The following is a 14,034-nucleotide window of genomic DNA, read 5'->3' as shown; positions in this document are numbered from 1 at the left end:
AGGCATCTATCGTGTTGCTTCCTCCGTCAAGTCCACTTGCTCGGCCCCTCCCCGTTTACTCTATTCCTCCAAGTCGTCCATTGATATGTGGCATTCTCGGCTAGGTCACCCAAGTTCAGATGTTATTTCCCATGTTTCTTCTACTTGTAATTTTTCATTTCCAAGAAAAGATAGTCTATCCTTTTGTACTTCCTGTCAATTAGGCAAATCTCATAGGCTGAGTTTTCCTAACTCTGTATCTCAGGCTACAAAGCCTTTTGAATTAATACATTCAGACATTTGGGGACCAGCCCCGGTTTCATCCATTACTGGTGTTAAATATTTTCTCTTGTTTATTGATGATTTCACTCATTTTACATGGTTTTATCTGCTTACTAATCGAGATGAAGCCTTCTCTACTTTTCTAACGTTTCAACAATTGGTTTCCACACAATTTCACTCAACTATTCAGACTGTTCGCACGGATTGGGGTGGTGAATACCGACCCCTTTCTCGCTTCTTCACCACTCATGGTATAAAACATGAAATTTCTTGTCCCCACACTCCTCAACAAAATGGTCGCGTCGAACGCAAAAATCGTCATATAGTTGAAACCGGTCTAACCATGCTTGCCCATGCTCATTTACCCTTGACATATTGGCCGTATGCCTTTTCCACAGCCACCTACTTAATCAATAGGCTTCCCACTCGGGTCCTCAATTACTCCAGCCCATATCAACTTCTTTATCAAAAAGTCCCCAACTACTCACTCCTTCGTGTCTTCGGATGTCAATGTTTTCCCTTTCTCCGCCCATATAATCATCACAAACTTGAGTTTCGCTCTCATCCTTGCACCTTTCTTGGTTATAGTAGCAAACACAAAGGCTACTTATGTCTTCATCAAACTTCAGGTCGTATTTTTGTCACTCGTCACGTTATCTTCAATGAATCCCATTTTCCCTTTTCTTCTTTCTAGACCTCCCCTCCATCTCCACAATAGCCTCATTCTCTTGTCCCTTGTCTCCCTTTTTCAGTCCCAAAACCAAGTTCCATCTCCCCACCTCCTCAATCTTCTCAGCCCTCGGCTCAAAGGTCCCCATTCCCCACGTCCATAGCCCGTTCTCGATCCCCCATCCCCTTCCCCGACACTCCTCTCTCCCTTTCTCCCTCTACTCAATCTTCCAGTCCTTCACCTACTCAATCCTCCCCTATCTCGTCCCCAACACTTCCCCTTGTGGTTGATATGCACGGTCCACATCCCCTTCCCATTGCCCCTACTAATTTGCACCCAATGGTTACTAGAGCTAAATCGGGCATCCATAAGCCCCATCTATTTTTTAGTGTGGCTGCAGGTACACCAGTTGAGCCCTCCACTTTTCGTGAAGCAAGTGCTGATCCTCGCTGGAATGAGGCCATGAAAGCCGAGATTACTGCCTTACAATCTCAAGGCACTTGGGTTCTTGTTCCTCCACCTACTGGTGCGCGTATTATTGGTTGCAAGTGGGTGTATCACATCAAGCTTTGTGCAGATGGTTCTGTGGACAGGTATAAAGCCCGCTTGGTGGCAAAGGGGTTCCATCAAACACCTGACATCGACTACCACGAAACATTCAGCCCCGTGATCAAGCCGAACTCTATTCGGCTAGTGCTTTCTCTTGTTCTTTCTTTCCATTGGTCTATCAAGCAACTTGACATTCAAAATGCATTCCTCCATGGGGATCTTATGGAAACTGTGTACATGAAACAGCCTCCAGGCTTTGTGGACTCATCTTCTCCTCATCATGTTTGTAAGCTGTCCAAGTCTCTTTATGGGTTAAAACAATCCCCACGCGCCTGGTTTCTGAAGTTAAGCACAGCTATACTTGACTGGGGTTTTGTTGCATCACAAGCAGATGCCTCTCTTTTTATTTACAGGAACAACAATGAAGTAATCATCCTCCTCATCTACGTCGATGACATTATCCTCACTGGTTCATCTGATGTGGTTATTGCTGACTTATTATCATTTCTTAACACCAAGTTTGCGGTCAAGGACCTCAGGCATCTCCATTTTTTCCTTGGTATTCAAGTTCATCGGTCCCCTCGTGGCATTCATTTATCGCAAACTAAATACATTCGGGACCTCCTCACGAAGACCCAGCTACTTGATTCTAAACTGGTGGCCACCCCGATGGCTTTGACTCCCTTGTCTCTGTATGATGGTGAGTTGCTCTCGGATCCTACCCCATTTCGCAGTTTGGTTGGCGCTTTGCAATACTGTACTATCACTCGCCCCAACATTTCTTTTACGGTGAACAAACTATGTCAGTTTCTTCATGCTCCCACTAGTGTTCACTATCAAGCGGCCAAGCAAGTCCTTCGATACCTCAAAGGTACAGCTCACCTTGGTACACTGCTACAACCCGATCCAACTCATGAGCTTCACTGTTTTACGGATGCGGATTGGGCCTCTTGCCCCGACGATCGCTGCAGTACAAGCGCCTACTGTGTCTTCTTCGGTTTGAATCTTATTTCCTGGTCATCCGCCAAACAGAAAGTCGTCTCACGCTCGAGTACCGAGTCGGAATATCGTGCATTAGCTAATGGCGCAGCTGAGATATCATGGCTTCAATCGTTACTGGCAGAAATCGGCTTCCCTCTCCGAGCTCCACCAACACTTCATTGTGATAATATGAGCACCCTCCATCTCGCGTCGAATCCTGTACTCCACGCTCGCACCAAACATGTCGAAATCGACTACCATTTTGTTCGGGAATGGGTCAAAAGCGGTCATCTTCAGCTCTGCTTCACACCTTCAGATAACCAGGTCACCGACTGCCTCACCAAACCTCTCTGTGTACTACTTTTACTCAAGGAATACAATACACAATTTCTGATTCCTTCTGTCACAGACTAACTAATTGTTGTTAGTTACAGTTAGTTTCTGTTTGTCTCTTTAGTTCTTGTATCTCGACCCTATATATAGTTTTAGGCCTGATCAACCTAAGTGTATTCAATTTATGAGAGTTTTGGCTGAGAGCAAGAACTGTGTTGTAATACTCTAGTGAGAGAGTGTTTCAAGAGAAGTTGGATGAGTGTTGTTGTAATCTTGAGAGCTTGGAGGGTGTAATCTAGTTTCAGATATAGTGGATTTGACTTAGGCATTGCTGCCTAGCCTTGGATGTAGGATCAACCAAACTGGTTGTAACTGAACCAAGTATTCTTGGTGTTCTTTCTTTTGTGTTTTACTTTTGATTATTTTGGGTTTGTTTAAATTGTCTATTACTTATTCTTCTTTGTTGCAATTCTTTGTGCATTGTATTGGCTATGTTGAACATGTCCTAATCCCCCCCCCCCCAACAACTGGTATTAGTGACAGGTTTAGAGTGGCTGGATTCTTCACCATCTTCGATTGTGATTTTCTCCAAGAAAGATTAAGAACTTCGACGTACTTCTGCAATTGAGAACTTGTTCACTGGCCAGGAGAAATTCTCTTCAATATGTCGACTTCCAAGTTTGAGGTGGAGAAATTTGATGGCAAGAATGATTTTAGTCTATGGCGTGCAAAGATGATGGCTCATATGGGTAATCTTGGATGTGAAGAAGCCTTACAAGAAGAAAGTAAGATGGCTAAGATGGAAAACAAGGCAGAGGTGCTGAAAAAGGCAAAGAACACAATCATTCTGAGTTTGAATGATCAAGTTTTGAGGAAAGTAATAAAAAAAGAAACAGCTCATGATATGTGAAAGAAGTTAGAACAGTTGTACATGACCAAGGCATTACCAATTCGAATCTATCTCAAACAAAGATTCTATGGATTCAAGATGGAGGAATCCAAGTCTATTGATGATAATATAGACGACTTCACCAAGCTAGTTTCAGATTTGGAGTTAATTGAAGTAAAGATTGAAGAAGAGGATCAAGCAATCTTTCTATTGAACTCACTCCCGAAGGCCTATGATAATCTGAGGGACACTTTGAAGTATGGTAAAGATACATTGTCACTGCAAGAAGTGATTAGTGCTGCATACTCAAAGGAATTAGATCTAAAAGCTAATGTTAGGTATCAAGATCTCAAGCCGAAGGTCTAAATGTGAGAGGAAGATCTGAAAGAAAAGATGGAAACAACCATAGAAATGGAAAAAGCAGAGGGAGATCAAGATCCAAGTCAAAACCAAGGAAAACTTGCTGGATTTGTAACCAAGAAGGTCACTTCAGACGAAACTGTCCACAGAGAAGAAATGAAGGACAAAAGCAAGACAACAAAGATGAAGCTCATGTCACAGATGGATCTATGGAAGCTGATGTTCTGACTGTGTCAACCAGTGATCCTAAGGATGAATGGGTTATGGATTCTGGGTGTACATTTCACATGTCACCAAGAAAATATTGGTTCTTTGATCTAAAAGAAGAAAGTACAGGGCAAGTGTTGATGGGAAATAACAACACATGCATAATTCAAGGAATTGGTTCTATCAATATCAAATTGAGAGATGGCACCATAAATGTACTTTCTAATGTTAGATTTATACTTGAACTAAAAAGAAATTTGTTGTCTCTTGGTGTTTTAGATTCCAAAGGCTATAGCTACAAAGCTGAAGGTGGAGTCTTGAGAGTATCCAAAGGTACAATGGTGTTTATGAGAGGTGAGCTAAGACAAGGACTTTACATACTACAAGGAGAGACCATAACTGGGTCTGCTGGAGATTCAACTACAGAACCTAATACCACAGAATTATGGCACAAACGACTTGGGCACATGAGTCACAAGGGAATGGTAGAGCTTGGTAAGCAAGGTTTCTTGAACTCTAAATATATTAAGTTTTGTGAAGCTTGTGTTGTAGGAAAAGCTCATAGGTTGAAATTTGCAAGTTCAACTCATAAAACCAAAGGAATATTGGAATGCATTCATTCTAACTTATGGGGTTCATCCCAAGTTCCATTATCTCTCAGTAAAGCTTAATATTTCCTTTCTATTATTGATGACTATTCTAGGAAAGTGTGGATCTATTTTCTTAAAACTAAGGATGAGGCTTTTGGAAGGTTTAGAGAATGGAAAATTATGGTAGAAAATCAAACCATGAAGAAAGTTAAGAAACTTAGAACTGACAATGGTTTGGAATTATGTAATGTTGAGTTTGATTCTTATTGCACTGAAAATGGCATTGTTAGGTACCATACGGTTAGGAACATCCCTCAGCAAAATGGTCTTGCTGAGAGAATGAACAGAACAATCTTGAATAAGGTTGGATGCATGCTAGCTGATTCAGGTTTGCCAAAACACATTTTGGGCAGAGGCAGCTGCTACTGCTTGCTACCTCATTAATAGGTCACCTTCATCTGCATTAGATTGTAAGGTTCCTGAACATGTTTGGTCCGGTCATAAACCAAGTTACAGTCACCTGAAACCTTTTGGTTGTATAGGTTATGTTCATATTAGTCAGGGGAAGTTGAATCCTAGGTCTATGAAGGGTGTATTTTTTGGTTATCCAAGTGGTGTCAAGGGTTATAAACTTTGGTTAATAGATGAGAAAAAATGCATTATCAGTCGTGATGTTATATTCAATGAGCACTGCTTTTATAAAACTAACATGAAATTTAGTGATCAAGCCAGCTCTAAACAAGCTAAGCAGAAAGATACCATGCAGATTGAATTGAGAGAAACATCACAGAATGAGAATCAAGGTGGAGTTCAGGAGAGTGAACTTGGAGATGCATCTGGAAGTGATGCAGATGGCACTGAAGCTGATGGTAGAGATACTCAAGCTTCAGATTATCTCTTGGCTAGAGATAGAGCAAGGAGACAGATCAGACCTCCTGAGAGATTTGCACATGCTAATATTACTGCTTTTGCCCTTAGTGTAGCTGATTTACTAGAGCTACACGAGCCTATTTGCTACAAGGAAGCCAAGAATAGTGTTGAATGGAGTAAATGGAATAAGGCTATGAAAGAAGAGATGGACTCTTTATCCAAGAATGAGACATGGATTCTGGTGGATAAACCTAATAACAAAATAGTAATAGGGTGAAAATGGGTTTACAAGAGAAAACCAGGTTTGAAGGAGTTGAGCTACCTCGATTCAAGGCAAGGTTGGTGGCAAAAGGCTTTTCTCAAGTTGAAGGGATAGACTATCATGAAGTGTTTTCTCCTGTTGTCAAACACACTTCTATAAGAATTATATTGGCTATCGCTGCAATTAAGAATTTAGAATTGGATCAACTTGATGTGAAGACAACATTTCTTCATGGTAATCTTGATGAAGAAATACACATGCAACAACGTGAAGGATTCATACAGCCAGGGATGGAAGAGAAGGTGTGCTTGCTGAAGAAATCTCTATACGGTTTGAAACAGTCACTGAGACAATGGTACCTCAGATTTGATAATTTTATGCTAAGACAGAAATTTCAAAGATCAAAGTTTGATAGTTGTGTTTACTTCAAAGTTCTTGAAGATGGAAACTACATCTACTTGTTAATTTATGTGGATGCCATGCTTATTGCATGTAAAGACAGATCAGAAATGGAAAGGCTTAAGGAGATGCTAAGTCAAGAATTTGATATAAAGTAGTTGGGGGCAGCTGTCAAGATTTTGGGAATAGAGATATCTAGAGACAAAAATAAGGGCATGTTGAGATTGTCTCAAGAAGGATATGTCAAGAAGGTAGTGGGAATGTTTGATCAAAAGGAAGCCGGATCTGTCAACACTCCCATTGGAGCCCACTTCAAGCTAAAGTCTCTTACAGAAGAAGAAGCGTCTTTTGAAGAAGAAAAGATGAAGGGAGTTCCTTATGCTAATGCTGTTGGTAGTATTATGTATGCTATGGTGTCGACAAGACTTGATTTAGCATATGGAATTGGTTTGGTTAGTAGGTTTATGAGCAAACCAAGCTTGGAACATTGGCAAGCTGTGAAATGGTTACTAAGGTACATGAAGGGCACTGCAAACCTACAGATTTTGTACACAAAGTCAAACCAGAATGAATGTGAAGCTATGGGGTATTGTGACTCAGATTTTGCTAGAGATTACGATAAAAGATCTTTATCTGGGTATGTCTTCACTGTTGGAGGGAATGTTGTAAGCTGGAAGTCTAATTTACAACATGTTGTGGCTCTCTCTTCGACTGAAGCAAAATACATAGCTCTCACAGAAGCTGTTAAAGAAGCTCTTTGGTTAAAAGGGATGATGAGTGAGCTGGGATTTAGACAAGATCATGTGATTGTACATTGTGATTCACAAAGTGCAATACATTTGTCTAAGAATACTGTGTTTCATGAAAGAACGAAACACATAGATGTTAAACTCAATTTTCTCAGGGATATTGTCTCAAAACAACTTGTCAAGATTGTGAAGATATCCACTGAGATCAACCCAGCTGATATGATGACTAAGGTCATACCCGTGAGCAAGTTCACTTCGGCCTTGAACTTGCTTGGCATCAAGATGGGAATCCCTTAGAGCTAAAGCTAAGGCAGCATTGTCTAATCCACTGAACCCTGTTTCAGAATAAGAAGTCAATGTGGAGAATTGTGAAGATTGTGACTTCTTTCCTCAACCAATCAAAAGATTAGTAAAATGACAGCTCACAGTAATCTGCTGTTTTTAGTTGCATCTACATTTTCTCTAGTTGCTTCTGCGTGGACACCAGTAAGTTGTAACAGAGTAACTAATTGTTGTTAGTTACAGTTAGTTTCTGTTTGTCTCTTTAGTTCTTGTATCTCGACCCTATATATAGTTTTAGGCCTGATCAACTTAAGTGTATTCAATTTCTGAGAGTTTTGGCTAAGAGCAAGAACTGTGTTGTAATACTCTAGCGAGAGAGTGCTTCAAGAGAAGTAGGATGAGTGTTGTTGTAATCTTGAGAGCTTGGAGGGTGTAATCTAGTTTCAGATATAGTGGATTTGACTTAGGCATTGCTGCCTAGCCTTGGATGTAGGATCAACCAAACTGGTTGTAACTGAACCAAGTATTCTTGGTGTTCTTTCTTTTGTGTTTTACTTTTGATTATTTTGGGTTTGTTTAAATTGTCTATTACTTGTTCTTCTTTGTTGCTATTCTTTGTGCACTATATTGACTATGTTGTGCAGGTCCTAATCCCCCCCCCCCCCCCCCCCACAATTTGATTGGTAAATTGTTTTTGAAAACTATATCCTAATCAAAATTCTAATTTTGTGTTGTAATTTAGAAAATAACGATTTCGCGTTTTCTTTGTTTAGTGATTTTTTCTCCAATTTTGAATTTTGAATTTTGAACATATCTTTTCAAATATGGAGACTAATAAGCATAATTTTTTTTGTAACATTAGTCTTTTAGCATAGAAACTCAAATTTGTTGTCTTAAACTGCAAATTACCCTCATTTTTTTAGAAAAAGTTTAGTCTTTGTTTGGCTAAATTTTTTACTTTTGCTTCTAACTAAAAGTATAAAAACAAAATGCATCAAAAGAAAACAAACAAAACAGAGCAAAACTAGTATGATTAAATAAAATAAAATAAATCAAGTACTCCGTCTTGACTTTTGTCATGGTCTATAGTCTGTAGTGGTCTTCGTTCTTGTCCTTATTCTCCTTGTCGTATATTGATTCACACCCCCGAATGGCTTCCCCCAGTAATATCCAACAAGCCATCGACAATATCAGTTTGTCATAGGAAGAAACTGATGGATTGGCACTACAGGATTTTGCAGGCGAATAGGAAGAAGACGCTATCTTTGATTGGCGATTATGTATAGTAGGCAGTTTCATAGCCCCTGGAGCACTGGACTTTCAGGCGATGCAGCAAACATTGGCTGCGTTATGGCGACCAGGTAAAGGGGTTTATATTAAAGAACTGGACACCAACAAATTCCTATTTCAGTTTTACCATGAGATCAATATCAAACGAGTGGTGGAGGGTAGCCCATGGTATTTTAATCGAAAGGTCCTGGTTATTGCAAGAATGAATTGCGACATAAACCCCCGTATCATACCCTTAAATATGCTGGATCTATGGGTTCAGATCCATGATCTCCCTATTGGCTTTACAACATCTAGAATACTGGAAGCAATAGGCGGCTACATTGGAGTATTCAAGGAATCCTGTGCAAAAAATTTTATGGGTACTTGGCGTGACTATATGAGGATCCGTGTCTCTGTTGATCTAAACGTCCCATTGAAGAGAAGAATGAGACTGAAAAGAGGTAGTGATGAGTGGTTATGGACGAATTTCAAATACGAAAATGTACCTACTTTCTGTTTCATATGTGGATTAATAGGCCACTCAGAGAAATTTTGCCCAAAACGATTTGAGATCCCAGAAGATGAGTTGATTCAACCTTATGGTGAGTGGATGAGAGCTCCTCTCCGTCGCCAAACTAAACTCATTGGGGCTCAATGGTTGAGAAGCAGTCCGAGGGAGGAGGACAGTCCTCAATTTACTCACAGTACAACTCCGGCAGCCGTGTATGGTGGTTCATCCAGTGAATCCAGTCGGTTGCACCCTATCCCTACAAATCCGGGCTCACACTTAATGCCCCCAAATCGTGGGCAGCAATTATTAGGAGATCCTTCATTTAGTTCGGGTCCTGGTCAACTTTCCACATCTTTAATTCCAGCTAGTAATGAGATGGCAGAGACCAATTTGGACCAAAGCCAAAGGCCCATTATAGTGGAGTCCAAAAAAAGAAGAACTGCCCAGCTTGCGGGCCTTAGTACATCCCACATGATGATCACCGAAATGGGCCCTGATTCTTTTGCGGAAGACCACTCCCAACCCCAGGAAATTGCACAAAGTCACCAAAAAAACTCAAATGCGGCGGGCCACGTTTCGCGGTCCCGCCAGGAATTATGAGCATATTAAGTTGGAATTGCCGCGGGCTTGGGACCCCGTGGAACGTTCAATTCCTAAAGGAGTTAGTTCTCCGCAAGAAACCCAATTTCATTTTCCTTTGTGAAATTATGTGTAAGAAGGATAAAGTTGAGAGGCTAAAAACTAGTTTGGGCTTTGCTGGGATGGTTGTTGTTGAGGCCCAGGGCCACAAGGGTGGAATTGCTTTTCTTTGGAGGTATGCCGAGGAAGCCCAACTCATGAACTTTAGCACCTCTCACATTGACCTAGTCATTGAATCACGTGGCAGCCCCAAGTACCGCCTCACTGGTCTATACGGTGAGCCAAACAGATCTAATCGCCATTGTACGTGGTCTTTACTTGAATCCCTGGTCAACATCTCTCCTCTCCCTTTGTGCATCATTGGCGACATGAAGAATGTACTTAGCCAGTAGGACAAAAGAGGCGGCCATCCGTATCCTCAGTGGCTCATCAACGGATTTGCGAGTGCTATTCAGAATTGTGGCTTGTTTGATTTAGAGCTTCATGGGTACCCTTATACGTGGGAGAGAGGTAGAAACAGCTCAAATCTCATAGAAATACGACTTGACCGAGCCCTTGCTAATTCTAGTTGGATTCATTCCTTTCCAGAAGCCATACTCAGCAACCATGAAATTTCTACCTCTGATCATTGTCCCATTATATTGTCCCCGATCCCCAATACCAGATTTTCCATTGTAAGGCGTTTTAAGTTTGAGAATGCTTGGTTGCGTGAGCCCATGTGTCGTCAAATTGTTGAAGAGGTTTGGCAAGCTAATCGGCATCATCCTATACAGAAGAAACTTGCCATTTGCGCCGAAGTATTGGGTCCTTGGGGTCAAGATATCACAGGGAGTTTTAGAAGAAGGCTGGACCAATGTAATCGTACCTTGAAGCTTCTGAAGCCTCTCCATGATAGCCACTCTACAAAGAAATTCCAAGAGGCCTCTTCATCATTGTTTGAGATTCTTACACAGCAGGAAGTATTTTGGAAACAGAGATCCAAACAGTTGTGGCTGCGCGAAGGGGACCTAAACTCCAAGTATTTTCATGCATCGGCCAGAACCCGTAGGCGTGCCAATCATATTGAGAGTCTCCGGAATGATACAGGTGAGATGGTGGATTGGAGGTCTGGCCTTGAGCATCTCATGGTGGAGTATTTTCAGACTCTGTTCAAGTCTTCGGTTGATGAGTGGAACGAAGTTGTATCTCGTGTTGTGCCGACCATAACCCCAAGTCAGAATGCAATGCTGCTGGCTCCAATAGAGGATGATGAGGTTAAATCGGCATTGTTCCATATGCACCCAGACAAATCCCCTGGGCCGGATGGGATGAGTCCTGGCTTCTATCAAATGTTTTGGCCTATTGTTGGGCAAGATGTTATTCATGAGATGAAGAAGTTCTAGCAAACCGAGACCTTTGATGCGCAGCTCCCTTTTACTAATATTGTCTTAGTGCCAAAGAAGAAGCGGCCTATGTCCATGCTTGACTTACGTCCTATCTCGTTATGCAATGTACTGTATAAGATTATGTCTAAGGTATTGGCTAACCGTTTAAAGCAGGTTATTGACTGTGTCATTTCTGAAGCTCAGTCCGCGTTCATACCTAGTCGCCTTATAACGGACAATATAATGATATCATACGAGATCATGCATTATTTGAAGAGGAAAACTACAGGCAAGAAGGGGTATATGGCTTTAAAATTGAACATGAGTAAAGCTTATGACCGTGTCGAGTGGGGTTATTTAAAAGCTGTTCTCTCCAAAATGGGATTCGATAGAAAGTTGGTATCTTTATTCATGCATTGTGTCACCTCTGCCAGATATCAGATTTCTCATGCTGGGCGAGAGTTTGGGCACATCATTCCGGAGAGAGGTTTACGTCAAGGAGACCCCTATCTTCATATCTCTTCATTATTTGCACTGAAGGATTTTCAGCTCTTCTCAGAAATTATGAGCGCAGAAGGATGTTTAGAGGAATTCAGGTAGCTCGAGGTGCCCCGGTACTCTCTCATATGTTTTTCGCCGATGACACTTATATATTTTGTAAAGCAACTATTGAAGATGCCGAGCATATATTGCACCTCCTATCAGTGTTCGAAAGTGCGTCAGGCCAAAAGATCAATTATGATAAGTCGTCTATCTTCTTCAGTCGCAATACCGAAGTGGGATTACGTGATAGTATATGTGGAGAATTGGGGATTCATGAGGCCGATGATACTAGTACTTATTTGGGGCTTCCTAACATTTTAGGTCGCAAAAAATCAGTGATTCTGGGCTATTTGAAGGACCGTATTCAGCAGCGAATTCATGGGTGGGAAGGTCGTTTCTTATCTCGCGCGGGCAAAGAAATTTTACTCAAGACAATAGCTCAAGCCCTCCCTAATTATGCTATGAGCGTTTTTCTACTTCCCTCTGAATTGTGCAAAGATATTGAGCGACTAATGTGTAAATATTGGTGGCAATCTTCGGCAAACAAAAACAACATCCATTGGATGAGTTGGGATAGAATGAGTAAACCTAAAGCTATTGGGGGGCTCGGTTTCAGATCGCTCCGTGATTTCAACTTAGCTCTACTTGGCAAACAAGGATGGCGTCTTTTACTACATCCAAATTCTTTAGTCAGCAGAGTATATAAAGCTCGCTATTTCCCCCGTGGTAACTTTCTCTCGGCTAAGTTAGGTGACTCACCAAGCTTTATATGGCGCAGTATTGTGGAGGCTCAACAGATTGTCAAGCAGGGTGCATCGATTAGAGTGGGGTCAGGTAGATCAATCTCAATTCTTGAGGACCTGTGGCTACCTAATGTTGCAGATCCCTACATTCATTCATCTCATCCTTCTTTGGTCAACACAAATGTTTCTCAATTAATGAAAACTGGACAAAACCAATGGGACAAGGACATCTTACAGGATCTTTTTATTGCTAGAGATGTGGATCTGATTAGCAGCATCCCAATTAATGAGGAAGAAACAGACTCCTGGTATTGGAGATTTGAGCATCGTGGCATCTATACAGTTAAAAGTGCCTATGCTGCTATTCAAGCCGAGAAGACTACAACTGCTGCCAGTGATAATTCTGGATTTTGGAGGCATTTGTGGCAACTTAAAGTACCTCCAAAAATAAAAAATTTCCTCTGGCAGGCATCCTCAAACTACTTACCAACAAAAACGCTACTGCAAATGAAACATGTTGCTGTTAACGTGCTCTGCCCTTTGTGCAATACTGACCGCGAATCTATCTGTCATGTCCTAGTTTCATGCTCCTTTGCACAGGCCTGCTGGCATAGGCTCGGTATTGGATGTATCCCCACCCCGCAAGGTATATTTTCTAGCTGGCTTTCCTCTATCTTGTCACTGTATTAAGGAGAGAAGAGGCAATGGGCTGTCATGTTACTGTGGGCATTGTGGAAAAGCAGGAATGACCTTGTTTGGCAGCAACGTGGAAGTGAAGTGGATGAAGTGATTGTATTGGCAAAGACTGTGCTTAATCAATGGATTAGTGCTCAAGACAGATCCTTTGATCTCTCAATGGGGCTTGTTACTCAAACTGATGGCAGCGAGCACTGGAACCCTCCTGCAGATGGCATGATTAAGCTTAATACCGATGCAGCCCTTTTTGAAGCTTCCCAAACTTTCAGCTTCTCTTGCGTAGCACGGGACTCCACTGGTGCATTGATAGAGGCTTTTGCAAAGAATGATCGGGGTGCTGTAACTCCTGAAGCGGCTGAAGCTTTAGGCATCAAAGAGGCATTAAGTTGGGTCAAGGATAAACGTTGGAGCAGAGTAGAGATTGAGTCCGATTGCTTGGTTGCAGTCCAAGCAATTCGGAGTACAATAGCCATGTATTCCTATTTTGGAAGAATAATTACTGAATGCAGGAGCCTTTTGGAAGAATTAAAACCAAAATTTGTTTCTATTAAGTTTATTAAACGATATGCCAATACTGTGGCTCACTTTCTAGCGAGGTCCACAAGTGTAATTTCTGATCGTCATTGGGGTACCTCTAATGTACCCTCTGAACTATTATTTGTATTATTGCAAGATTTGCATTTCTATTGAAAGTTTATACCTTTGTAAAAAAAAAAAGTATAAAAACAATAAAAGTTGTGATTTATTTTTTTTGATGGGATAACTATTATGTAACTATCTGTCTTAATGAAAAGTTATTTTGAAAAGTGTTTTAATATTAATAAAAAAATCTTTTGTGAGGAAATTAAAAATTATAAAAATTAT

The 14,034-nt window shown here is 41.1% G+C and overlaps 1 protein-coding gene across 1 annotated transcript; it reads left to right on the top strand.

Annotated features, from left to right (window-relative positions):
* The first annotated feature begins 9,892 nt into the window (after nt 1-9,892).
* Nucleotides 9,893-11,206, top strand: LOC133814696 (uncharacterized). The gene is made up of 2 exons (XM_062247626.1): nt 9,893-10,100; nt 10,302-11,206. Exons 1-2 carry the CDS (start codon nt 9,893-9,895, stop codon nt 11,204-11,206), a joined length of 1,113 nt encoding a protein of 370 aa, XP_062103610.1.
* The last annotated feature ends 2,828 nt before the right edge of the window (nt 11,207-14,034 follow it).

This window comes from Humulus lupulus, chromosome 2 (assembly GCF_963169125.1).
Source record: "Humulus lupulus chromosome 2, drHumLupu1.1, whole genome shotgun sequence".
NCBI classification, from domain to species: Eukaryota; Viridiplantae; Streptophyta; class Magnoliopsida; order Rosales; family Cannabaceae; genus Humulus; species Humulus lupulus.
This window is presented reverse-complemented; position numbering and strand designations above follow the sequence as displayed.